Source organism: Lissotriton vulgaris, chromosome 8 (genome assembly GCF_964263255.1).
Source record: "Lissotriton vulgaris chromosome 8, aLisVul1.2, whole genome shotgun sequence".
NCBI classification, from domain to species: Eukaryota; Metazoa; Chordata; class Amphibia; order Caudata; family Salamandridae; genus Lissotriton; species Lissotriton vulgaris.
Window position 1 is genome coordinate 107321489 of NC_141696.1, and position 25918 is coordinate 107347406.

Here is a 25918-nt window from a genome sequence, read left to right on the forward strand (position 1 = left end):
AAATCGGAGACAGCAGAGGCTCGTGCATGTACACTGTCTCACATTCCCCTGAACACGCCAACAAAAGATGTTGAGCAGACAAAGCATGCTTCGCATGCTTTTTAGGTCTGCTCGACCTAAAAAACAACTAACTTTGGGTCCAGAGTAGCATGCTGCTCGTCATAATGTGCTTCAGCGCCTCACTAGGGGTAGGAAGTGCTATTCAAATGCAATTACAATACAATTCCAGACTCCATTTCAAAGTCTTAGTAGCCCCTTCTTGCTTTACAGTAGCTATGGCCACTTTATCCCTTCATATAGCTTACATGGGTCTTTCCTAACTGGACATTGCCACCTGTAATGCGGCAATATAAAAGAATTCTCTGTCTCACTGAGTTAATGAGCAAAGATGAATATCCATGGCAGGACGAGAACTGTTTATGAACTATTGCAAGCAGAGCACCCCCTTGAGGTCCCACAAGTAGCGGTGTAGGGCTCCCATCAGAGGGCTGATGAGAAGGGCACACTCCACACTCTGTGGTAGTTGAATTTTCAGAGATTCGGCTGGTATGCAGTTTGTCATTTTTAAGACTATAACCAGGGCCACTGGAATTATGTGATTGTGCGGCCGCTGTGTTTTTCCGCAGAATTATGAATTTGTGGCATTTGCCACACAACCCATCATCTGTTGCATAATCTGCTGATTTTAACAAAAAAAGGTTTCTAGCTCAAACGGTTCAAAAGTTACTAAAAATGCAGCAACATGTGTTGCTGCAGAGTGGAAGGCACTTTGCAAAGGTTGACTAGTCACCTTTCTGTTGCTTATTGCTATATTTGGGTATTAAACTAGTACTAATGAGGTCAAACCAATGCCCAGACAGTGTTAACAAGTGTAAAAACACCAAAATAATGAACTAAAAAAATCACATAATGTGCCGCATTACGCCGCATAATTTGCCCTTTTTGCTGCATAATTTACTCAACCCTGCAGCATAATTTTGACCTCCCCTCCCATATCATTTCAGTGGCCCGGCTAGAACAGGTAGCCCAACACTTACTGACCAACAAAATGCAAAGACCAATTGTTAATCCACTAGGACTCGATCGAAGAGCTATTGAGGGAATCAGCCTTGTAATGGATTCCCGTGTAGAGTCATAGATTACAGATCTATCTCATGTAGGTATCTTGAAACTCCGGCTTGGCTCAGCCCTCGCAGACCAGCAGTGAAGAGGGTCCAGAGGTGTATTCAGGCAGACTGTGTGCGTGCTGGCTCAGTGGAGGCTGACCAGGAGAGTCGAGGTATTTCCAAGGGAAGATCGACTAATCAAAGGGTTTACCATGGCTTACGCAGACCAAGAAAAGAGGTCCGACCTGCACTCTGGCTCAAGATTGCAGACCGGCTCAGAGGCCAAAATGAGCAGTTTTAATCGGAGGAAAACCCTCACTGGCAACCACTGCACAGAGGGCAGCTTTACATGAACAAGCCAGTGCCATGCCTCACTACTCGAGCTGCTGCAGTCAACGCTAGCAGGCACGTTTCTGCAATCAGGACCTCCGTTATTCCTGGCTGTGGGATCTGTACCCAAGGAATAACAAGCGGAGGTCAGAGGTCGAGACAGGTAATAACTCGGTGGCAAGGTAGAGGTAAAAACACCCTGGTGTGACTAAAGTCGTTTATCGATGGACATGTGGCTCACTCGGCTTTCATGAACACGTCTGAAGGTTGGGCGCCGGTGCGGTTCCAAGGTTAAAGAAGACTCATAGGTCAAGTAACTGAAGCAAATAACAAACCAGTGATTTATGAAACCAGGAAGAAACTGGATTGTCCAGAGTCTGGTATGAGTGGTGCACCTGTGCTCCAAGTCGCGAAGTTTTCCATTCTGCGGTCCAGACTTGGAAGGTAACCAAGATTTAAATGCCAAGTAGATGAAAGGAAGCCCGTTGTGACGTAGCCGAGGATCCGGTGGAGCAGGCCCTACCACCCAAGTGGGGATTGAGCAATGGGTGGACGCCTCACTGAGGACACAACGAAGGGAGGGGGTGAAGCCTATCACTGGAAGGGCTGTACAGCAGTTCTTAATTACAGGTAAGGTGACTTTGATGACGATAAACATTATGACTCAATTAACCTGCTAATCACTGAAGCAGCCCTCAAAGGTAAACATTGGCTCCCCTTCCTAGCAGGCTGGAGACTGTCCAACTAGATAGAGGATACAGATACCGCTCAGACTTGGCTCAGGTGTCCCTCCTCAGTGGCACACACAGCTTCGGATTCACCAGCCTTACTTCCTCCAAAGGTGGGTTTGCAACTGAGATTCCTAACTTCATCAATGCTTAGGAGGAGCCGGTGGAGGGACGGGCAAGGCGGACACTCAGACCGAGCTGGGGACCTTCACAGGGTGAGGCTGGTTATAAAAGAGAATCACCAGACCTGGGGCAGTGAAGACTGAGGTGCACCAGGTCCAGTTTACAAAGGGCTCATCAGAAGATGGCCCTGTGGGTGCTCTTTCAACAATAACCATCACAAAATATTGATGAAGGTCTAGGCCATGGCAAAACAAGATTAGTATGAGGTTCTAACAAAATATCGATATTTCTTTTTTACATCGACTACACTTACATTGACCTAACCAACGGGCTCTAAATTGATCTTCAATGTAAGTATTTAAGTACAATAAATCTACACTTCCATAAGAATGCTTACCTTGCCAAATGGTTGGTAGTTGATATTCCGCAGTCTATATCAGTGCAGTATGGGCCTCAATACATTCATATACAGTCTTTAGGACCAGCCACAGAAGAACAATTTCGAAAGCTCTAAGATCCGAAGGCCTGGAAGCTGTAAAGCAGGCCTATGAAGGCTGAGAGGAGTCTGACAATAACACGGTCTATAAGTCACGTGCTCGCGCCATGTCCCGCAGGGGATGGGCATGCGGCCAGCAGGCTGCCGATATTAGAGCAGCTGAAAAGCAACACAAGCGCCTCTGCTGAGAGAAGTTATTTGGAAAGCAAGGATGAATCTGACTGGTGTTCAGAATAAAGCTAAAACAACCTGCTGAATCATTAATCAACTGGAAATTTATTCCTTTTTTCAAAAAATATATTTTTGTTTATACGTGACACAATGTTTTTTAGTGCATGGATAGAACGACAGTTTTTTATATATAAATATGTACAGTGAACAGTAAATACAGGTGAAAAAGTGGTCAGACCACTTTTTCTACGTATCTGGTCTACATCTTTTTCACTATAAATCAGCCCATGTATCAACCTCTGTAAGAAGAATACCCCTTTTCAGAAATTCAGTTGAAAAGACTTTAGAATTATTTCTCGAAAAACACCAAGGGATTTATCCGACTGATTTATGACCGATACGTGGTTTCATGTATTTTGTATTTTTGTACCTAACTGTTGCTCGTATTGTTTTACTGTTTTCTGTGTATGCAAGTGTTTTGTACGATTGGAAGGCCATGATTGTTGAGAGTGTGTAAATAATTTTTTCACCTGTATTTACTGTTCACTGTACATATTTATATATAAAAAACTGTCGTTCTATCCATGCACTAAAAAACATTGTGTCACGTATAAACAAAAATATATTTTTTGAAAAAAGGAATACATTTCCAGTTGATTAATGATTCAGCAGGTTGTTTTAGCTTTATTCTGAACACCAGTCAGATTCATCCTTGCTTTCCAAATAACTTCTCTCAGCAGAGGCGCTTGTGTTGCTTTTCAGTTCAGTTTGGCTCAGCCGTGCTGAGTAACGAGTCAAGACCCTTGGGTGTTTTGCGATATTAGAGCAGCATCATTAGGAGGCGCAGGGAGCGCTCCTGATGCAAGAAACACCGGGCAACGTAGCATCAAGGCATTGCTGGCCCTGCCCTTTGCCTTGAAGCACATCCGGGTCAGTCATCTTTGCTTGTCAAAGAGATTAAAATGGCGGCCTCCGTGGCAGGCAGGATTATGGGAATTTAAAGGGTACTTTGAAAGGTGAAGTAGATGCAGTCTCTTTTATCACTACAACACTAGGTGTCATTTCTCGTCAGTCTGGAACAGAGTCTTTTAGGGCTGGGGCTGTGACCATAGGAGTAAGGCAAAGTAACATTACAAAGACCATTCAAATCTTGGGTAGAGTGAGGTCATACAAGAGGTACAGCAGGTAAGTTAGGGGTGGACTACAATGTCGGTGGTACTGCCACCGACAGGCCGTCGGTGGCAGTCCCATTGACAAACAGCCCTTTAGTCCGACCGCTGCATTATGATGCAGACTGTCAGAGCCTTGTCGGATGGGGTACAGACCGCCTCCTCCGACAGGATCTACTGATCCAGACGGGGCGGCAGTCGGATCGTAATCTTGAATGACGACTTGATTCTGAATGACGATGGTGTCGCGGCAGGCACCGCCGTCAGGATTACAAAGTCCCTTTTGGACAGCATTTTCAAAGCGGTCAGAACGGACTTTCGAGGCCCCAAATAGAACTCCCATCCCACTGCAAGGTGGCCCTGGGGGCACATTTAGTGCCCACACGCACATCTATTCTCCATGTGCCACGCACCACATGGTGCACAGCACACATGGAAGTCAACTTCTACGCTTCCAAACGCCACCTCCGTTCAGCCAACCACGCCCTCGCCGCCGTCCCCCGCATCCGCAGAGCGACTACAGGAGGAAGGTCCTTCTCCTACCTGGCTGCCAAGACCTGGAACTCCCTCCCGACCGACCTGCGCCTGACCCAAGACCACCTCTCCTTCAGGAAGAAGCTGAAGACCTGGCTGTTCGAGCAGTAGCGGCACCCGCCCCCCCCCAGCGCCTTGAGACCCTACGGGTATGTAGCGCGCTTTACAAGTGTCATTGATTGATTGATTGATTGGATGTCCACAAAGTGCTCTTTCACACTGCGGCTTGTGCTGCGGTCCTTATCCTGGGACGCAACCCAAGATGCGGAGTTAAAGAGCAGTTTTCGAACCGCCAGCACGGCAGTCACATCTTAATTTGGCAGTCGAACCACAGACTGCTTCTCGGGTGGACTCCTGACCACTACCATCAAAATCAGCCCCTTAGATGGCAAAGACATCTTTTTATGCACACATCAATATGTGACAGTGGTGAAACTCCTTGAATGAATAAATTTTGGTTATGTGGCCCACAGAAACGTACTCTGGCCTGGAACACAGGCAGAAAAAAGAGGGTCCTGTGCGGGGCAGCTGAGATTCAGACATAGCACATTATAGCTCTACAAGTCTGCCAGGGAAGCAAGGCAGACCCATGCAGATATGGAGTTGAAACAATTTAGTACAGATTGATGGGCTTGAGTAGAAGGGACCACCGTAAGAGGAAATAGGGATTCTATGTGCAGACGAGGTGGCCGGGGTACAATGGGTATGGTCTGTGTCACTATGGAGGCGAGGGGGCAGTACGGAAGCCAGAGCAATCAATAGTGTGAGACAAGGCAAGTGGGAACCGGAGACCATGTCGGATGGACACCCTCTCTTGTTCATGACCTCCTGCTTTTGTCAACTCCCCTTTTTTTGGGGCAGGCGAGATTGACATCTAAATGAGGGCATTGATGTTTACAAGAGGACCATACAGATTGACCTACTGGGCAACCTTCGTCTTGGGTCCACTCACTTACCGCTCGTGTGCCAGAGCCTCAAGTTCTACTGGAATTCGACTGTATGGTTAAATGACTTCCTTTGTGCACCAGAGTCTTGGAAAAAGAGGGTCATCGTCACAGATTACTCTGGGAGATGGTGGAGGGTGTGGACTCTGATGTAGCAGTACACAGTCATAAAATACAACCTTAATGTACACTTAGAGGTATATGTCATAAAGATAGGTCTTTGGCAGGTAGGAAAAGTCCAGCTGTGTCATTGAAGCACAAGAAACAGAGTAGGCCAGAGCACATGCTGGAATAGGGATAAGTAAGGAGAAAGGTTTCTAGTGCTTTGAAAACAAAATGAAGCCAAAAGATATTACATGGTCTAAGGATCACCATCAGGGAGCGCTTACTACAGTCCAGTAGACTGCGTCTGCGGACGGTACCAGATGATACAATGTACCCTCCCCGTGCAATGGTATTGCTGGTGTAGCCAGTGTTACCACTGCAGCTCTGGGCACCAGCTGCATAGTTTAATGGGTCTCAACCAGAATGGCCGGGAGCGTGATCTCAAAACGCAATATTTCACCACCTGCAAGTTTTGAGGTTGGAGAAAAGGGAACTGGGCAGCCTTAAGTCCTGGGGTATCTGGCTATTGAGGGCCAGGTGGTCAATGAAAGAGGAGGATCAGGACAGTGCGGTACATCCGCCTCTGCCCCAATTGATGCCCTCTTATGTGATAGCTCCCACAGAGGGCTTCTTGGAGACACATACCTTGTAAATGAGTGGTCGTTGTCAACACTCTGCAGTAGCAGGAACAGCCTTGCGACCTCTGCCACCCAATGGCTCCCACCACCAACTTGGTGAAGCACCAGGTCCTCCCTGGACTGGAAACAAGCATCCTCGGACTGGTTCCGTCTATCAACTGTGTGTTCTTTGCTTTCTCCCCCTAAGTGCGCCAGGTATGACCAGACGTGGGTCCTGGGCTGTTGTGCCACTGGAATCAAGCTATCCTGGCTGAAAAGGGGTGAAACCCCAAAACCGATCCCAGGATGCTTGTTTCCGGTCCAGTGAGGACCTGGCTTGGCAGTTCGGGCTGGACTGGTCCCATGAGGCACAGGGTCAAGACTGATTTGCGCATGGCCAGGTCTAAACTGGGGTGGCATGGTGAGCAAAAGAATGATGCATTTAACCCAGATCTCTTGACTGGGGGTGAATGTTTTGATTTGTTCTGCATTCAGTCCATCAATTGTGTGTCTTTTGCCTTCTTACACGCTGGCACGAGGCCCGCCACTTTCACCTGCCTTTTTACCCTCCCTTTCAAGTTGACTGAACTCAGCCATTCAATTTTGAAGCACAGATTCCTGTGACAATTTTCTCCACCCCAAATGTAGTTAATTTTGGCAGTTCGTATCAAATTGCCAGATCATTTAATATAAGTAAAGTGAAGGTTTTTAAGTGAACTTTTCAGCTCATAGTGGGGGGTCCGTGGATGCAGGGGCATCTGGGCCAACATTGATGGGGGGTGGCTAGTGGTAGGGAGGTTTGTTAAGAGTACACAATCTATTGGTTACTGTGCAAGTACTTGGAGGCAGAGAATGTATCCTGAAATTTGAAGGGGCCACCCTGTCAGGAGAAAGAACAGCTCTCTTTACCCCATCCTGCATCACTAACAATCACCAATAGCAATGCCGCTTTGTTCGATGACGTCAGCTCAGCTTTTGAGCTGTATTGTGACATCACTAACTGGGTGGGCCCTTAAATAAATATAAACTTGGTAAGAAGCGTTTTTGTGTCGCCCTGCGTCCTCGGGCTGGCTCTAGCCCAAAGCCCAGCTCTGCCCTCGGGCTCAGTGTCGCAACTTCAAGGGAGAAGAGAAAAGCAGGAACCCCCTGTCTGACGCACCGCAGGGCGAGTTGGGTAATGATAGGTGTTTGGAAATGTGCCTTATGCTTCACCACAATCTTACAACACTCAATGCACAACACACTCAGGGAAACCACAGTAGGCGTGTCCACCTGCTCCGTTCCCTTTGTCTAGGGAGACAACACTACCAGTGCACTGCCTGGAATTAGGCGAGTTGGTTAGCTCAGTGGGTTGGCACAAGAACTGCAAGCCCTGTGCGTAGGGCATGCTTGAACGCTCCCTTTTTGCTGGGTAACCTGTCCATAGGAGTCTGTGCAAATCTAAACTCCAGGCTTCTTTGTACTTAGCACCTAGTATCAGCAACTTGCTTGAAATCGCAACAGAGAAAGAACGCTGTGAAAGGGATGTGAGCCAGGGTCCCTCAATTTTAGTCAAATTGGATTAAACGATTCCATGGTTCCACCTTCCCAATTAGTTGGCAGAGACCTTGCATGGCAAAAGGTGCCCAATAAATTGGCAACACATAAAAGCACCCGTTCATCTTTTAAAAGACAAAACAAATGAGTGGGTGCATTGCATCACCTGCAATTGCACGACAGATGGAAGGTGGGAGGCAGAACCCCAGTCTGGAGGAGTCTGTGGCTTGCGGCAAATAGTTTAATGGCTGCAAGTTCATGTGTGCATCTTTGAAAGCTTCTAAAAAATTATTTGTCAAATGCAAATACTGGCGCACTCTTGTTGCTCTATTCTACAGGACTGAACGTGACTTGCCCAGGATAACACAGTTTTGATTAAATGGAGAAGCTGCTGGGATCAAACTTGTTCTGACTCAAAAAGAAGAATGGAGGTCCCTAGAGGCTTCTCCCATCACCAAGACCTGCCTCATCACCTACAAGGTTCAGTAACTCTTTGACCTTAGCTAGGAACAACGAAAAGGTCCTAGAATGTGCTGGGAGACGCTCATTTTATTTATTTATTTATTTATTTATTTCGGATTTGTAATACTCATGGCTGCCTCAGCGACGAGGCGTCCCTGCGCAACCAGAGACCGAGGACGAGAGCCTGAAAGTGCAACCGAGTGATCAAACAGCAAAAGTAGGAAAGAGCCATGTCTTTAAGGCCCTTCGAAACTCCAGATGGTTCGGAGTAGCTCTAATAGGAAGATATTATACCGGGGAAAATATTTGGAAATTACAGATCATGATTACTTTGGTTCGGGTGGCACCAAAATCTGCATGTTAGTGCCCCCAAAAATGTAATTGAGAAATTCGATCAGTCGGAATACATCAGGTGCGCTATTATCACATTTACTAATGCTCGGTCACTTGTACTGAAGGCAGCTAGCCAGGCTTTCAGCACCATCTAGGAATGATCTTGAGTAGACAGAATTACAATTCTTTTGACATCTTTTGAACTTGTATTTGTGCTTTTAGCTTATATTTCCGTGGGGAAACACACCGCGTAGTGATATTTGTGCTTATTTTTTGTTGTTGCATGTCTTGTTCATTATACCTAATACTCTCTGACTTATCCCTGCACCTTTTCATGCAGTCTCTTCCATTCCTTCCAGGTCTTGCGTTAACAAATATATATATATATAATTTGTTTTTAGTAATCCTTGGTTACGTCATGCTCCCCTTCAGCGTAGGATGAGGTTGCTAATATGTAGGACAGGGTCGGTGTGAGTCTCTTAGTCCAGATTCGAGTCCTAAAGTCATGTTTTTCTGTTTTTTCAGTGACAATATTGGTCCTGAGGAGAACCCCGGTATTTGGCGGGGTATGAAACGCGTCGACCAACCCGGTCTCGGGTCATTTAAAACATTTATTACCACAACGGTGGTTTGTGAATAGCAAGAGAATTCTCTTCTCAATTGATTTGAACTTTGAAAAGAACTTTGCATTGGATGAGAACGAGGATGATTTCTTTCTATGTCATGTGTTTAAAGTGTTATTGACACCGTGACCAGTTTTTGTATGTATGCATGTTTGAATGGTGTTGGATGATTGACGGCCAAGAGTGTCTGAATTGTCAAAGTGTGTATTTGTTGTGTTAACTTTTTTGTATATAATATGTATATAAATATTTTTGTATTTCCATGCACGAGACAAGTTTGTGTTTAAAAATTGAAGAATTGACAAAGAAGCATTAAAAATTTATTTGTTGCAATTCATAAAGCAGGTGTTTATGTTACTGTAGGAGAGTAGGGTCTGCTATCCTATGGTCACCCCAATTTTTGCTTTTTACTTCACTGGTTTTCGACTTACTGAGGCTGTGGGCCTGCTAATCAGACCCCCAGCCTGCTGTTCTCTCTCTACATTTATAATACATGTGCTATAGTTACATACCACAATTGGAAATGGACTCCTTGTCAGCCCCTGTACCATGCACTATAGGTGCTCAGGGCATAGGTGCCACCAAGGCCTACCAGGGGCTGAAGCATAGCTTTTGCCACCCCTGGCTGGTTCTTAAATTGACACAACTGGCTGATCACTCAGCTGGGGCAAGTGGGTGTAATCACCCCTTGCTTAGATATAGTATACCTATATCTAAACCTATATCTGGACACATATAAACCTGTGAGTCACTCCTATGGAAGGCCTTATCAATCCTGGAGGCAGAGTGCGTGGTTTTATGTGAGATGGAGCTCTGGCATGAGCTGAGCCTGTCTGCAGCTGTCGGGAACAACTCCCTAAGCTGATCCGGGATAATGCCATACCATATACTCTTCAGCGCCTTATAATCCTCGCGGTTATATAGCAACTTTGGTTTGTCTTTATCAAAACATGTCGTGTAAGGTGTCATACGAATTGGAATACTACCCCCTCGCCAGTTCTGCCGACGGGGGTAGCATTCCACCCTTCTAGAGAGATAAGACATGTAACTTTACTGAAACGCGGTTGATTTAAAATGAGCCTCAGATCCACAAAATGGATGCCTCTGCCACAGACACGGGTTTGGCCTCCTGCTGCTGACCGAAACTCAGCAAATGGTGGCCTGGACAAAGGGTTTCCTGTCGCAGGGCGGTGTCAAACCACCCCAGACAGTGGAGATAGTGGATTGTAGCAGGGAGGTTTCAAAGAAACCAGACACTGCCTGGGGAGCACAAGGCTGCCCCTTGCATAATCCGGCCAAACCGGTTCTGGGGCATCCCAGCCCCAGTCCCAGCGCGGCCTGGATCAAAGGAAAGGGGTGTAACCACCCCCTTCCTGGGTCCCACCCATAGGAGGGGACCTAGCAGGATGTCCAGCCCACCAGATTCGAATAAGAGTGGGAGCAGTGCCAATGCAACCCAGATCATCCTGAAGAAACATAAGAAACGAATTCTGGACCCTTCGACATCCTACTCAACGTAGAAGACTGAAGAATCTCCCTTGTGGTCAAGGAGTGACCACCCTGTGCAAACAGGCAACATCCAGCCCTCGACCCTTTCTTTGTTGCAGTTCCCGCCGGAACTCGAGCGACAGAGATCAACGAGATCAAGCTTGCCTGCCTTCTCCCAGCCCGATCCACAGTCCCTGCAGAGCTGAGACCAGTGGAGGCGACCGGAAGCGTGGGGCACGCCATCTTGAAAAGGCCACGAGACGCTGACCGTGCAGCCCACGAGTGGCCCTCGAAGCTGTACACCGGGGTTTGAGAAGCCCCAACCCAGAGCTACACTTGCACCAAAGCTACCCCCTCAACACCTGACGAGTGCTGCGTGGGGCCCTTCTGCTTGTGTTGGCTCGACGCGTTGGCCCGGTCACTTGCCAGCTGGCTTGTGGCCCCTGTGCCGACGAAAACTTGAAAACGACTTGCTTTTCTGGTTGCTCCAGATCTACACCAGCTCCTGTGAAAAGGAGCCCCCACTCTGACCCTCCTGGTCCGAGTGAGAAGCAATCTCCCGGTTCCGCGTGGATTGCTTTTGCCAAGTGCTGTTTGCTGCAATCTTGAAGCCGACGGTGCTGACGGCGAGAGCCTGCGTGGGACAGATCGTTTCCTGCTCCTGGACGTCGCAGATGCCTCAGAGCCCACGTGACAGCGGAGAGAAGCCTCTCGACAACCATCTGATTGCGCCCAACATTGCCTGGTTCCGTCCTGGTTCCACCCTGGTCACTGCTGAGTGACCCAGACTCTGTCCCCTCTGCTTTCAGATTCATCTCTACTTCGATCCACCATTGGATCACACCGGACACTTCTGATTCCCATCGCCTGCAGCTTCTCCAGCTCCAAGCACCAAGAACCTGCGTGTCAAAACCTGACGCCACTTCGACCCTGTGCACCCACTTCCTGTGGGTGAGGTAACATTGCAACGCCGGTGTCCCTACACTGGTACACACCTCTAGGGTCTGTGTCTTAAATTTTGTTTCTCTAGGTTCAGCGGAAGTATCTTTAAACTAACTTTGTGTAACTTTTACGCACTATTGACTTTGCATTGGTGCAAGCCGCACTTTACGTGCTGCACCCAAATTCCGTGGGCTACTCCCGACTCCAGCATTGCTAGTCCTGACTGCTCCCAGCGATTCTCTAGGCCCTAGGCCTAACAACTGTTCGATTGGTATCTCTTATACCACTTCCTTAGTATATGGTTTGAGTGGCCACCCGCCCTCATCCATAATTGGGCAACTTTGTATGTCATACTGTGCTTTTGATTTAACGCTTGTGCCCTTTTCCTCATAAAGAGTACTGGGGAATAATTTAGAAATAAACTCATATATTTTTATAATATATACTTGTGTGGTGTCCTTTCATTTGGTATTACAGGATTGTATGTGGTAAAACAGCTCGCTTAACACAACCTCTTAAGTTAAGCCTTTAAGGCTGCTTAGTCCTTGCTACCCCTAGGATAGCTAGTCTACAAGGTTGACTTACAACCAGACACCATAAGGGATTGTTTGGACTGATACAAGGTGGTTCCAGAATTGGAAACCCCACATATCAGGCCAACTTCTCACAGTTGGATTCATAACAACCATTTTTTTCAGATTTGTAGCTTACAGTTTAGGTTTTCAGCACTGGCAATTGTGTTGTTTGATTACCCCTTCAGCGTATGGCAGTGCGTCAGTCCACCTTAGCCTTCGGCTAACCTTACTGTTTGTATTCTGCACATAATACTACTTGCTTCCAGGAACTGTAATAGCAGTGTGCACTTCTCAAAACTAAAGCTTCTAAGCCAATGATTTGTTTTATATTGACATGTGCCCGGTAGCTCCCTAACAAAGCTTGGCAGAAAACAAAACCAGAATTGACAGAGTTAAAAGGCATGCAGACAGTTCCAGATCTATTGATGATGCCAATGCTTATTTTATGCCATTCTTTTTTGATTTCAAATCGTTTTTATTCGAAGGCAAACAAAACAAACGAGTAAAGAAATACTCATGTTATAAATGATACAGAATACACTGAAAGAAAAGTAAACGCATAAAATGGCAATGAAGAGATCAAAATATGACATGAATGAATACATACATTGAATCATAAAATACGCATATACATGAAGGTGATGATACAAAAAAAGGTAAAAGGACAGAATTCAATTCAGAAACAAAACGGTAGCGTCCAGAAATAGTACATATCATATACCAAGGATGACATACCTGCTCCTGCCGATGCTCTCTGTACTGCATTATTATCCTCCAAGAAAGCTAGGCCACCTAGGAAGAAGCGTGCAGCTTAAAGCCCTGCTGTTACCATAGTCAGCCTCAGTACCAGCAATGTGGAAACAAGCTAAAGTTATTCCTTTACTAAAAAGCCCGCACTGGATGCTTCCAAGCCTGAAAATTTCCACCCCATCTCTCTTCTAACTTTTCCGGCCAACATCACTGAATCACATATTACTGCTATTCTAGCTAATTTTCTGGAGGCTAATCTGATCTTGGACTTCTCAAAATGGCTTCAGACCTCAACACAGCACCAAATCCACACTGCTAGCGTCACAGAGCACCTATGCGACACCTTGCACAAGAGCGAATCCTCAGTCTTGATTATGCTGCATCTGCGGTGTCTCCTGCTGTGGCGTCTTCAGAAAATCGGCACTGGGGGAGCGGAACTGACTTGGTGCACCTCTTTTTTTTAAACTGATGGGTCTTTCCAGATTATTTCCTCTCCCCATCAGTCTCAAATTCAAAAGCTACGCTATGGGGTCCCCCAGGGCTCCACCTTAAGTCCTACCCTATTCATTATCTATATCCTCCATTTAGCCCAGATGGCAAAATCATGCAATAGCACGTTAGTATCCTATGCTGACGATGCACAATTGGTGGACTCCTTTGCTAATCACTCCACACAGAATTTTGTCAAATTCCAAGAGGACATGATGGCCATTGCCAAGTGGATGGCTGCCAGCTGCCAATTGCCTTCAGCTCAATTCCAGAAAAATCTGAAATCCTTCTCTTAGGGAGAGATTGCCATATGTGGAGCGATCACTGGTGGCCTTGGGCACTAGGTTTACTTCCGCAGCCCAAAATAGCGGTGAAGAATCTTGGTCGACAATGCTCTGTCTTTTGAAGCCCAAGCAAAATCAGTGGTAGGAGTCTGCTTTGTACTCCTACGTGGTTTTAAACCCATTTTGGGATTCTTTGACTCCCACACTCGCCAGATGATTGTCCAGTATTCCATACGCTCTAGGCTGGATTACTGCAATGTCTTGTTTTTGGGTTCCAATAAGATTGTGATCAAAAGGCTTCAGACAGCCCAGAATGCTGTGGCTCGGCTTTTAATCACCCTTCCTATATTATGTTCTATCTCTGGCTTTATCCATAGGTTGCACTGGCTCCCGGTTGAACAAAGAATTCTTCTTAAAACCTTATGTTTCACCCATAAAATTATTACTCAGAGTCTCCCAATTCTAGCCAATCTGCTCAGTCCTATGTCCTCCCACCACCCGAGCTTTGCAGTCTGCTAAGCTACATTTAGCTCATAAACCTCGGGTGAGAAGAGTGAGGGCAGGAGGTCGCTCTTGCTCTGCAAAAGCCCCCGTCCAGTGGAATACGCTTCCTCTGTCTATTAGGACTATTCCTAATCACTGGGCTTTCAGGAGGGCCTTGAAGACTTGGTTGTTCTCGATCTAATCCTCTGCTCCTTTTGCCGTGTCATCTCCCTAGACTAAGGCTGGGACTGCCCGTTGCTGGGGCAGCCATGCGCTTTACAAATATTTAAAAATAATATAACATAACAAGGCAGTGTCAACCACTGAGCCAAATTACCCGATGGAAGAGCTCACCCTCTCAGAAGACCAACTTAACAAGAAAAAAATCAGAATATCTCTGGAATTGAAATCAAAAAGTGCAAAGAGGAAAATTGGGGTCTTTTTAAGATATACTCGGGTCTGGAGCAACATTCCAACATGGATCAAATGCAACCATACTCCTGTGTTAGAAGCTGAACATTAATCTCTTCTCTTCCTGCCCCTTCTGTCCTCCAGGACCATACTTTTTCCCTCCTACTTCCCACAAGCATCGGTACACAATGTCCTATTGCTTCCGAACACCTCTCCTATGTACATAGCTCTGGTAGTTTACCTCAAAAGCTGTCCAAGCCACTAGATTATATCTGCTCATCTTGTGAAACACCACAGAACATTGAGTGACACGGATTGCACCAGCACCCTCCTGGGGGCCTGAATTTCCTCCTTGCAGGCATCATGCTCAGTGACGAAGGCGCAGGTCTCCGGGTTTCCATCAAGTCACCCTACCCTTAATTTACAGACTTTTTAATTCAACTTTGAAATTCATCAGGCAGCTTGTGTAGAGCCAAAACATGCTGCTACGAGATGTCTCATGTGTCACCAAAGACACCTCATGCAAGCCCAGTGAATTGCTGCCTGGGAAGAATTTATAAAAACAAGCACTAGCTAAGCCAATTGATCTTGCTTTGCCAATGCTGTACAGTTGCTGGTATTGGTTTTGCCAATGCAGAACAAGCATTGCCAAAGCCCATAGAAATGCTGTGCTGGCAACTTTGGAATTTTATTTTCTATATTCCCAAAATGGCCACCACATTGCGTCTTTACACAATGTAGCAGCTAGTTATTGGCTTTGCCAATGCTTGTTAAACTGCAAAGCAAATATTGGGAAAGCCAATAATGGTGACCGGTCATCTTAGATGTTATTTTTGGTACTTTCAAAATGGCCTTCACATTGCATCCACACACATAACGTGAAGGCCATCTTGGAAGTATAAAAACATTCAAAGATGGCCAGTTACCAGTATAAGTTACCAGTATAAGCTTTGCCAATGCAATTCTACAAGCATTGTGAAAACCGTTAACAACAGCTGGCAGCAAGAAACAGAGGTGGGGAGGGGAGACCGAGAGACACAGGCAGCAAAAGTGTTGTGTGGCAGAGGAAGAGCCATAATGAGGCAGTGGGGAGTACAGCGGAAGTGACAATTACAAAGCGGGGGAGGGGTAGAAGGTTAAAGTAAGATGGGATCACTTTTGAATTTGTTTGCTTGCTGCCAAGTGCTCGCTGGATTGAACCGACCCCCCCGGAGGGAACTGCGAAGTGTTATCCTCCCCAGGACTTTGACGACCTCGCCGGACCCACTTCGCGGGTCCCGCAGCGCCTCGTGTCTTAGAGGCTGCAGCTTAGTGGGAGCCAGTATCGAGGAGTGGGCAGGTTGAAGAGCCGGCGGGGCTGCGAGCACAGGCAGGGACTCCAGTCTCCAGGAGCCCCTGCGCGCCCATTTCACACACCTGGGCTGCTCTCCCCGCTGGCCACACCCCCCTGTCCACCAAACAATGACAGACACTGACAGTGAATAAAACTGATCACGACTCCCGCTTCGCGGGAGGGCGCCGGGAGAAGCCCGGGACAAGGGCGGGACCGTCTGTGGCCGTCAGGGGCCGAAGGAGGCCGGGCTGGGCCAACCCTCTGACATTTGTCCAACTGTTCATTCTACAGTAAGTGATATTGAAATACTGTACCCTACTGGCGTGAAGTAGGGCAATGTCTGCCTCTACAAGTATTGTCAGTGTCAGTTCGACTACTCCACCGGTCGAGATCGGACCACTGGCAATTGGCCCCCTGGATAAATTCTTTTTTAACCGTTCATCCCTATCTATTGACAAAGAGTTATGCTTGGCCGAGAGGCGCGCAGAGCGCAGACTATCCATTGAACTACTCAAAAATTCCACGGACAAGCATTTAATTCTAACATATCCCGCCCTGGTAACACCATTATCTTCAGTAAATCTTCCAGCCGCTAACGAGCAATCTGAGGCACCAACAAAAGTAACAAATAAGGACACTGTTACTGAATCGAAGAAATCCAGTGGGAGTCACATTAATCCTACGTTGCTTCCTGACTCTGGTGCCCATGTAACCCTGGTTCAACCCAAGCACGGATCTAAAAGGAAAAGGACTGCTGCACCGAGGAAATGCAAATTTGTGGCGAAAACCCCTCAAAAGCATAGGAAGCTACACAAAACTATGAATACTAGAGTGGTTGTCACTGAAGCAAATCATAGCACAGAAAGTGTACAGAATGAGAACGTTGCTCCCTTGGATAGCCCAGTCTCTGGACAGAATATTCTTCCCGAGACAGTCTCCCCAACTGATGACAAGTTGTCATCGCTTGCAAACCTGATCCCTGAACTAGAAAAGTTGCTTAGACTAATTCTTACCCCGATAGAGGATCGCATTGCCAAGCTCTCTGATAGATTAAACCATTTTGAACAGGCAACGCTAGATAACTTCTACTCCACAAAATCTTTGATTAAAACTAATGCTAGGGTGGATGTAAATACTAAGCCCCAGGACAATACTAACCACGCTACCCAAGACAAGGGAAGAAGGTCTCAAACTAACCCCCCATTAATACCCAAGTCAAGTAACGCCATTGTAAACACAATTCCCAAACCTACTGAATTGGTACATCCAGGCCCTGCCCTACAACATCCTAACACTGCAAACCCAGCTCAGTCTGTGGTGCTTCAATCAACATCAGCACAAATTCCATCTCCGGTTGTTGGTTTAGGGGCTAATGTATGTCCCCCAGCGGGTAAAGTACCAGTACCTACAAAAGCACCTAATAAGCAGTTCGTTTCAAACAATCCTGTTGTTGGGAAAGGGGCTAATGTATGTCCTCCAGCGGGTAAAGTTTTAGTACCAACTCAACCAACTAATAATCAGTTGGTGTCAAACAAACCAGCACTCCGCCCTGTTCCTATAGTTTCCAAACTGATTCCACCACCCTTGTCAAAGCCACCACATAGGAAACCCCCAGTGAATCTTACTCCGGATTCTTTCCCCTACGTAGCAGTCCTTATAAATGTTCCACCGCTATCTACAGGACAGAGAGAAACCTTCCAGATGCTTAAAAACAAGATCATGCACTGGTTAAGGGAGAATCGACCTCTCCCAGGTGACATCGATGGGTTAATCATAGGGGTAAGGAGAATAGATTGGATAGGGTATACACCCAAAAGTCTGGGTGGGGATTGTATTGTGGTTAACTTCCAAGACCCAAGGGTGGCTGGATGGATAACTAGGCAGGGATGGGGCACAAACAAGGGAGGTATTGGAATTGTAGATCTTACCTTTTTTTACCCCCGCCCAACCAGTGTATTGACTAGCCTGCTCAATGAACCCACAAATCCCCCCCACCGTACCATGGCCAATCATTTCCACACCAGCTCCACCTCTTGTTCAAAACTATACCACATGTATGAATTATAATCCTCATGTCGGATGGCAAGATCCAGGATGGGGATGTTGACAAACCACCAGAGAGTTGTGTAGTAGCAGTGGAGGGAGCATCAATGATTTTAAGGGGGCCTGTGAAGATCATGTTGTTATTGCTGGTACAACTCTAATTGTCGGTTCCACAGGGAAGGGGAATTTTGTTGTAGAGGGAGGAGGTGGGATAGAAAATATAAATGCCAGTGCTGTGAAATTACCCATATCAACAGTAAACATGGTAGTTGATATCATTGATGATCCTGTGAAGGTCGCTAATAACACTGAAAGCCCAATGATTTCCCAAGAATGTTTCAACAATAGCAACTCCGGCGGGATTGAGCCTAGCTTTGGTACGCTTTTATCTTGGAATGTTGCAGGGTTGGGTAGTAAGTTAGACTCCCAATCTTGGGTGGAATATATCAGTGGGTTTGATGTTTGTTGTTTTCAAGAAACCTGGGCTTGTGACCCCCTCTTTCTTTGTGGTTATTTAAACTACTCTATACCAACAACCAAAGGTGGAAGGGGTCGGCCTATGGGCGGCCTTACTGTATGGATAAAACAGGACTTGGACATTACTATTAAAATGTTGGATTTGGGAACTAGCGATTTACAACTGCTAAGAATTTCAACAGAAAAGGGGCTGTTAATGGATTTGTACAACGTCTATGCAAGAGGCAGTAATACAACCAACTCTTCCACCATAGAGCTGCTGTCTGCCTCCTTAGAAACCAAGTCCCAAGATAATAGGGTAATAGTAGTCGGGGATCTTAACAGGACTTTTGAACCTCTAGACTGTACAAATGATCCCCTAGGGAAGGACGAGGACAATCTTTGGGGAGTACCACCTTTATGTTTAAACCCCGTCCCACGGTGGACAAAAGACATACTATTATTAAATGCCATTTGTATGGAATACGGTCTAAGAGCCCTGAATGGGAGAACCCCAGGGGACAAGGAGGGCAGTTGCACCTTTGACAACGGCAACAGCAGGAGTAGAATTGATTATATATTATGTAGTCTCCAGCTGTGGCAGGGGGTCATTGATATGGCTGCTAAGCCTAGAATAGAAAGTGACCATAACCCCCTTTGTGTGACCCATAGGTGGTGGAATGTCGGAGTGGGAAACTTGCATCTAAGGAACGACCAGATCCCAGTCTTGAGCAATGATGAACGTAGGTTAAAATGGCCAAGGGTATTGGCTAACGAGGAAACAATGACCTATATCAACCCATGAGGTGGATAACGCAATTTCCGCCATGGAGGCGGTAGATCTCACAGCCCCTGGGGCTAGGGATATCACAGACATCCACAATAAGTTATTTTCCCTCCTTAAACCATGTTTCCTGACTAAGATCAAGAAAGGGAAGAAAACTCAGGATGTTGGCAGGTGGTTTAATCGCCAATGCAGATCCGCACGATTGGAATTGGGACAAGCTATTAGAAATAGGGACAGTGTTGTAATTAGAGAGACAAGGAAATTGTATAAATTGGCCATTTCTCAAGCCAAGAGGAAATGGGACGAAGACCACTGGGCCGAGTTAAAAGAGGCTTCTAGTAACCAGGATTCTAGGATCTTTTGGAAAATTATTAAGTGGGGTAGAGGAGGTAGCCCCGCAAAACCTGATAACAATGTAGCTGAAGAAGCCTGGGTTGAGTACTTCAGACCACAATATGCCGAAGTCATGCACCCCGGGGTAGGGGAGGGCATAACGCCAGTCTATGCTATTGATAACTTGTTCTCCCCTAAAGAAGTAGAAAATGCGATTAGCTCTGTGAAATGCGGGAGAGCACCAGGGTTAGACGGGATACCCCCGGATATCTTTAAGTATGATATGATGAGATGGGTGAGGTATATCTTCTTGTTAGTAAATGCTCTAGCCAAGGGGGGGGGGGGTGGTTCCTGAGCTATGGAAAGGAGCAATTATTATTCCCATTCACAAGAAGGGAGACCGTTCACTCCCTGCCAACTACAGGCCCATAAGCTTAATTGCAACCATGCAAAAAGTAGTGGGGAGAATGGTCACAAACCAGCTTATGGATTGGGTGGACGACAAGAACGCTCTTTCCCCATATCAGGCCGGATTCAGGCGAGCAACCAGTACCATTGACCAGGTTTTCCGCTTTACCATACTGCGGTGGAAGACGGTTTTACTTGGAAGGGGCTGCCTGTATGTCGCGTTTGTCGACCTGCGGGCGGCATTTGATTTGGTCCCCAGGTTTAAGTTATGGCTGGTTTTGCAAAAGCTGGGGATTCCTGCTGAATTGCTCACCCTAATCATGCGTCTACATGAATCCAATTTCGCAGGAGTCCAGTGGGGTGGGAATGGCGAGTCAACTTCGGACTTCCCCGTGGAAAGGGGGGTCCGACAAGGCTGTGCCATGGCTCCCTTACTCTTCTCATTATTTATTAATGGGATTGTCGAGCGAATGTTGGAAGCAAGCGTAGACGCTTCATCGTTAGCGGACGTCAGGGTCCCGATCCTGATGTTCGCTGACGACACTCTGATCTTGTCAAAAACCCCTCCAGGGCTACAACAAGCATTAAATATTTTTGATATTTTTTGCAAAGAGCACGGCCTAGAAGTAAATGTGGGGAAAACGAAACTAATGGCTTTTACCCCACGCCGTAAAATTTACCCTAAGGTAACCCTGAATAATAGCAAGTTAGAGACTGTTAATGAGTTCACATATTTAGGGGTACAGATAGCGGAGGGCCTTGGCTGGTCACATCATTTGGAAAAAGCGGCCCTAAAACACCAACAGCTTTCAGGTGCATTGCGGGGAGAACACCGAAAATCTAAGACAAAACGATTAAACCCGCCCTTATAGTGTATGACGCAAAGGTCTTAGGTGCCACCTTATATGGTGCGGAGCTATGGGCTTGGGATAATCTTTCGGCCCTACAGACATCTGAGAATAAGTTTCTCAGAGGGATTACAGGCCTCCCACAGAGCACCCCCCTAATACCATTGTTCCTAGAGTTGGGTAGACGTCCAATTAGCGATAGAGCGCGATTGCGCCCTGTCCTCTACTGGAGACGTCTCTGGACAACTCCTGAGATTAGACAATATGCTGATGGTTTCCTTTCAATAATCAAGGAAGACAACTTCCACAAGATAAAATGGCTTAAAAATCTAAGGGCCATGTTAATTAACCTTGGGTTTTCCAATCTTTGGACCAACCCAGTGGAAGAAGTCTTCCCAAGCAAGGAAGCCCTCAAATTACAATATTGGGACTGGGTGGGCGGCAATGTGCTGAGAGGTGTTAGGTCTGACTCTATGGCGGGTCGCTTCCTGGAGACAAAAATCTGTCCGATCTTAGAAAATTACTGGGACACTATTACGGTCCCTATGGATAGGAAGCTAGTCTTTCAGCTAAGATCTGGTTCTATTCCCCTAAAAAAACTAACGGCGGGTTGGCAGAGGTCGACTAATAGGTCATTCCCAGTATGTGAAACAGCTGTAGAGAGTGTAGGCCACTTTCTGTTTGTATGTAAAGCCTACTCATCACCTAGGAGAGTATGGCTTACACCTGTATGCAAAAACCTTGGGACACGTGACAGCGTAGTGGCATTAAGAATTTTGTGTACATCAACTCAGGAGTCGATAGTTATTGGGGTAGCTAAATACTTGGGGTGGGCCTGGGAAATTAGGCGGCGATTTTTGGGGGGGACCAGTTAATCATGTTTCTCTTTTTAACTGTCTATAAAATTTAAAACTAATTTGTCATATGTAAATGTTTCTACGTCGATATTGTATGAGCTCGCACAGAATGTCTATATGAATTGTACCTGTTTAATGATATGTCTTTTATTCTGTAAATGTTCAATTTTATGCTGTGCTTTTATGAGAAATAATCTCGAATAAAGCTTGTACAACAACGATGGAAGAGAGTGAAAACAGCGAGTAAGTAATACGTTCTACAATCCCAGGGAGCACTACATCACAAATGTCACAGAAAAACTGAAAGAAAACACATTCTAACCTCAGGGGTGAAGGGATGCCCTTAACTAATCAAAAATTAAGGTGAAGTCTAAATTCTCATGGGGGTGGACAAGAACAAAAATAAGGAGGAAAACCAGGGAATCTGAAGCAGCGAGTTGAAATAGACAAGAAAGTCATCCAATGGTAAGCAAGGGGCAGACCCAAAGCCCTCTCTAGGTATATGTTAAAATTATTGGTTACAATTGTCTGCACAGACGGATAATGCTTTCTGTAGTGACGCCGCAAATAAAGGGAATCGAATGGCGTACTTTACAGCACAATGTTTGGATAAAGTTAAAAAAACGCTACATGTGGGGCGTGGCTTGGACGGCAATGCGGCAGCTTGCCTGAATCCCGAGCTCCGTAGCTCCCTGAGACAAGCCAAACAAAACAACGCATCAAGGATCCAGAAGACCGTGAAAATGACCAACGCATTTCGGAAGATGCCGAGCACTGAACGAGCGAAGAGAGGACAGCCAGAAAGGAAGCTGTGAGGAAATAGGGGGGCTTGACAACAACTCCAACGGCAGACACTCGACGAGCCCAAGATGGCGACCACCTACTGAATGGGGAGGTCTCAGATTCACCAGAATCGTCAAAGACTGAAAAGAGGCACCCGAAAAGGGACTAGAACCGAGCTAAAGCAGCCAGCAACAAGCAGACCCACCACACTTCCTGAAACCGTGCATATCAACAAAGCCAACAAAGCAGCCAGTGCAAGTTCCACGCACACCGAGCAAGTTACCGAAAAGGAAACCTACCACGGGCTGCCATTTTTAAAATCAGAACCGAGGAACACAACGCCTTGAAAACCAGGGCAGCAGGGCGCTCACACTGATGATTACACCAGCGAATAGCAATCTGCCCACAAACTAGTGCATATCAACAAAGCCAACACAGCGACCAATGTGAGATCCACGCACGCCGAGCAAGATTCCGAAAACGAAACCACCCGGGGGCGTGGGGGGGATTTGGGGGGCATTTTGAAATCAAAACCAGGGAACACAACAGCGTGAAGATAAGGGCTATGAATCGCTCACACTGGTGAGTGCTCCAGCTAACAGTGCTCAGACAGCAAACTAGTGCATATCAACAAAGCCAACACAGCGACCAGAGCGTGACCCACGCACACTGAGCAATATACCGAAAATGAAACCAACCGCAGGGGCCGCCATTTTGAAATCAGAACAGAGAAACACAACGGCATTTAGGCAAAGACCGGGAGGTACGCAAACATTGGTGAGTGCACCAGCAAACAACGCTCAGCCCGCAAATTAGTGCATAATAGCAAAACTATCACAACAGCCAGGGTGAGTTTCATGCACAGCGAGCAAGACACCCGCCACAGAGCACTATCATAGGACACCAGAGATGACGCAACAAGCGGTCACATGGCCACGCGATAAATACCATGGGTGAGAATTGGTACCAAAACAGTGGCGAGCACAAAGGCACCGGAACCTACCCCGAAAAGAACAGTAAAGGGGAGACAGCTCTACGAGCTCAGGAACGTATCAAAATGCCCCGCTAGGCCTGTAAACACAGAACCAGAACAAAACGGAGCGGAACCCATAGGGACAAGACAGACTGCTAAAGAAATATGCGGTCAAGTTACGAGACAAAAAGAGGACAAAAGATTCCAACTAATTCAAGCAAAAAGGGGCCTTCTCACAATGGCGGGCCAACAATCAAAGAAAAACAGAGGAGACTCCCCCATAAAATAAAGAACAGATCTGAACGCCATGTTGAACATGATACTGAAAAAACTAGCTGAAGTACACGACTTGCCAAGTCCACCAAACACACCAGGGACGCCATTCAGCTGGAGCTGGCAGCGGCTGGGGCGGACAACCACGCAGAGAACAACAGGATCACAGCCGTAGAACAGAAAGTTAGCGACATAGAAGATGCGGACCAAAACACGAATAAAATCCTTGCCGCCTTGTCTAAATCCACAGCAACAATGCTAAAACTCACAACGTAATTGGACAATCGAAACAGGAAAGGCCACAAAAGGATCCTAGGGGTGCCAGAAGGAGAAGAAGATAAGACCAGCTCATGTATAGCCCTCATCGAAGACCTGATCCCCAAAATCACTAACGTTAAACTGGACCTTCCCATGGAACTAGACAAGGCGTACAGAGTACCAGCGTTCAAATCACCAAACAGTCCGGGCCCGCGCCCTATTATATGCAAACCCCTTCGATCGTACCACACGGAGGCCATCTTCATGATAGAACGGAGGAACCAAGGTCACGCCTTGGAATGACCACAAAATAGTCATAACACAAGACTACTCAAAGAGAACAGTGGACATAAGAAAAGGCTTCCTGGCCCAACGAGACAAACTAAGAAAAGAAAATATCCCATTTTCCTTTGAAGGGCCCAACTAGACTCAAAATAACCAACAAGGGGAGAACAATAGTTTTTGAGGAGCCCAACAAACTGTACAAATACCTACAAGACCCGATACAACAAGAAATGGAAACAACAACCCTAGGGTCAAGCAAGAGAAGGGCCTCAACAGAACCAAGAGTGGAGGAAATTGACGAGAGGCGGACAAAGGAAACGAAAACGTCAGCATAGCCGCTCAACCACATCTACCTCAGAAGAACAAGATGACCCAGAACTTTTCGCCAGCACAACGAAGCTACCTCAGACATGTGACTTTATATCCTTTACACATAAAATTAACTATCTAATTCTTAAGTCATAGAGGGTATTCATGTAAGCGCTCAAACGCATGTGCAAGTGCCTGTACTAAAGGTTAGCTTTAAAAATAACACTAGCAGACCGGACTGATAAGATAGGGTAACTAATGACAATCTCTCAGGGAGACGGGGATTAGGGGATCTTGCTGTCGCACACTCAGCGTACAAAGTGAAGGAGGGGGAGGGGGAGAGGGGATGTTTGTCATGTCTGTCTTTGTTGTCTAGTTAGTCCAGTTTGTCTAGTCTTCTATCAAGTAAATCCTACATATCTCGGCTACTCTACAAACACCACTACACTCTTCGCTTTTCCTTTCTACAGCCGTTGCACCAGCTACCTACACAGGCCCAGGTACACAACGAGGGTGACACAAGTAGCGTTAACCCATACTAAAGAGAGGCTACACGTAGCCCACACAGGAAGGCAGAGAATCAACAACCCGCGCACGCAACCGAACCCATGACACACAACAACCTCCCCTCTCTAGCATCTGACCTCAAGATAGTCTCCCTAAATGTCAAGGGCCTCAACCACCCAGTCAAGAGAAAGAAAATCCTAGATTATTTAGCCAAAACCAAAGCAGACATCATACTGCTACAGGAAACCAAACTATCTCTAGAAGACACATCCAGAATCAAAGCAAAATGGATAGGAGAGGCCGCTTGCTCATCAGCAACCTGGAAAAAAAGGGGTCATCACACTCAAACAAGAAGGCCAGAATAACAATAATAGACCAACAGCAAGACATAGAGGGCAGGATACTAATAACACAGTTGAAAAGAGACAGCGAGACAATTCAGATAGTGAACCTATACACCCCAAACACAGACGATACCACATACTGGGAGGATATGACCAGGAGATTGGAAACGTGCCCCCCAAGTGATATGACGGTGGTGGCAGGGGCCTTCAATCTAGCACTCGACCACACCCTAGACAGACAATCACATACACACAGACAACCACCGGCTTCACACATCACCTTAACAAATATGTGCAAAAGATTAGACCTCAGAGACCCCTGGAGACCCGGACACAAGAGACTACACATTTTACTCCAACCCACACAAGTCCTATAGTAGGATCGACTATATACTAATATCGGGCTCCCACACCCACCTAAT

The 25918-nt window shown here is 46.5% G+C and overlaps 1 protein-coding gene across 2 annotated transcripts in view; it reads right to left on the minus strand.

Moving 5' to 3' along the window:
* LOC147693550 (sodium-dependent proline transporter-like) overlaps positions 1-25918 on the minus strand; it is a 323414-nt gene that overhangs the window by 220689 nt on the left and 76807 nt on the right. The window contains exon 1 of one of the 2 annotated variants that reach the window (XM_086933771.1): positions 13018-13062. The exons of the other annotated variant lie outside the window; for it this stretch is intronic. Within the exon in view, the coding sequence (XP_086789897.1) occupies positions 13018-13047 (30 nt within the window). The 5' untranslated portion in view covers positions 13048-13062. Of the gene's footprint in view, positions 1-13017; positions 13063-25918 lie in introns of those variants that run through there. 2 annotated transcript variants of the gene reach the window in all.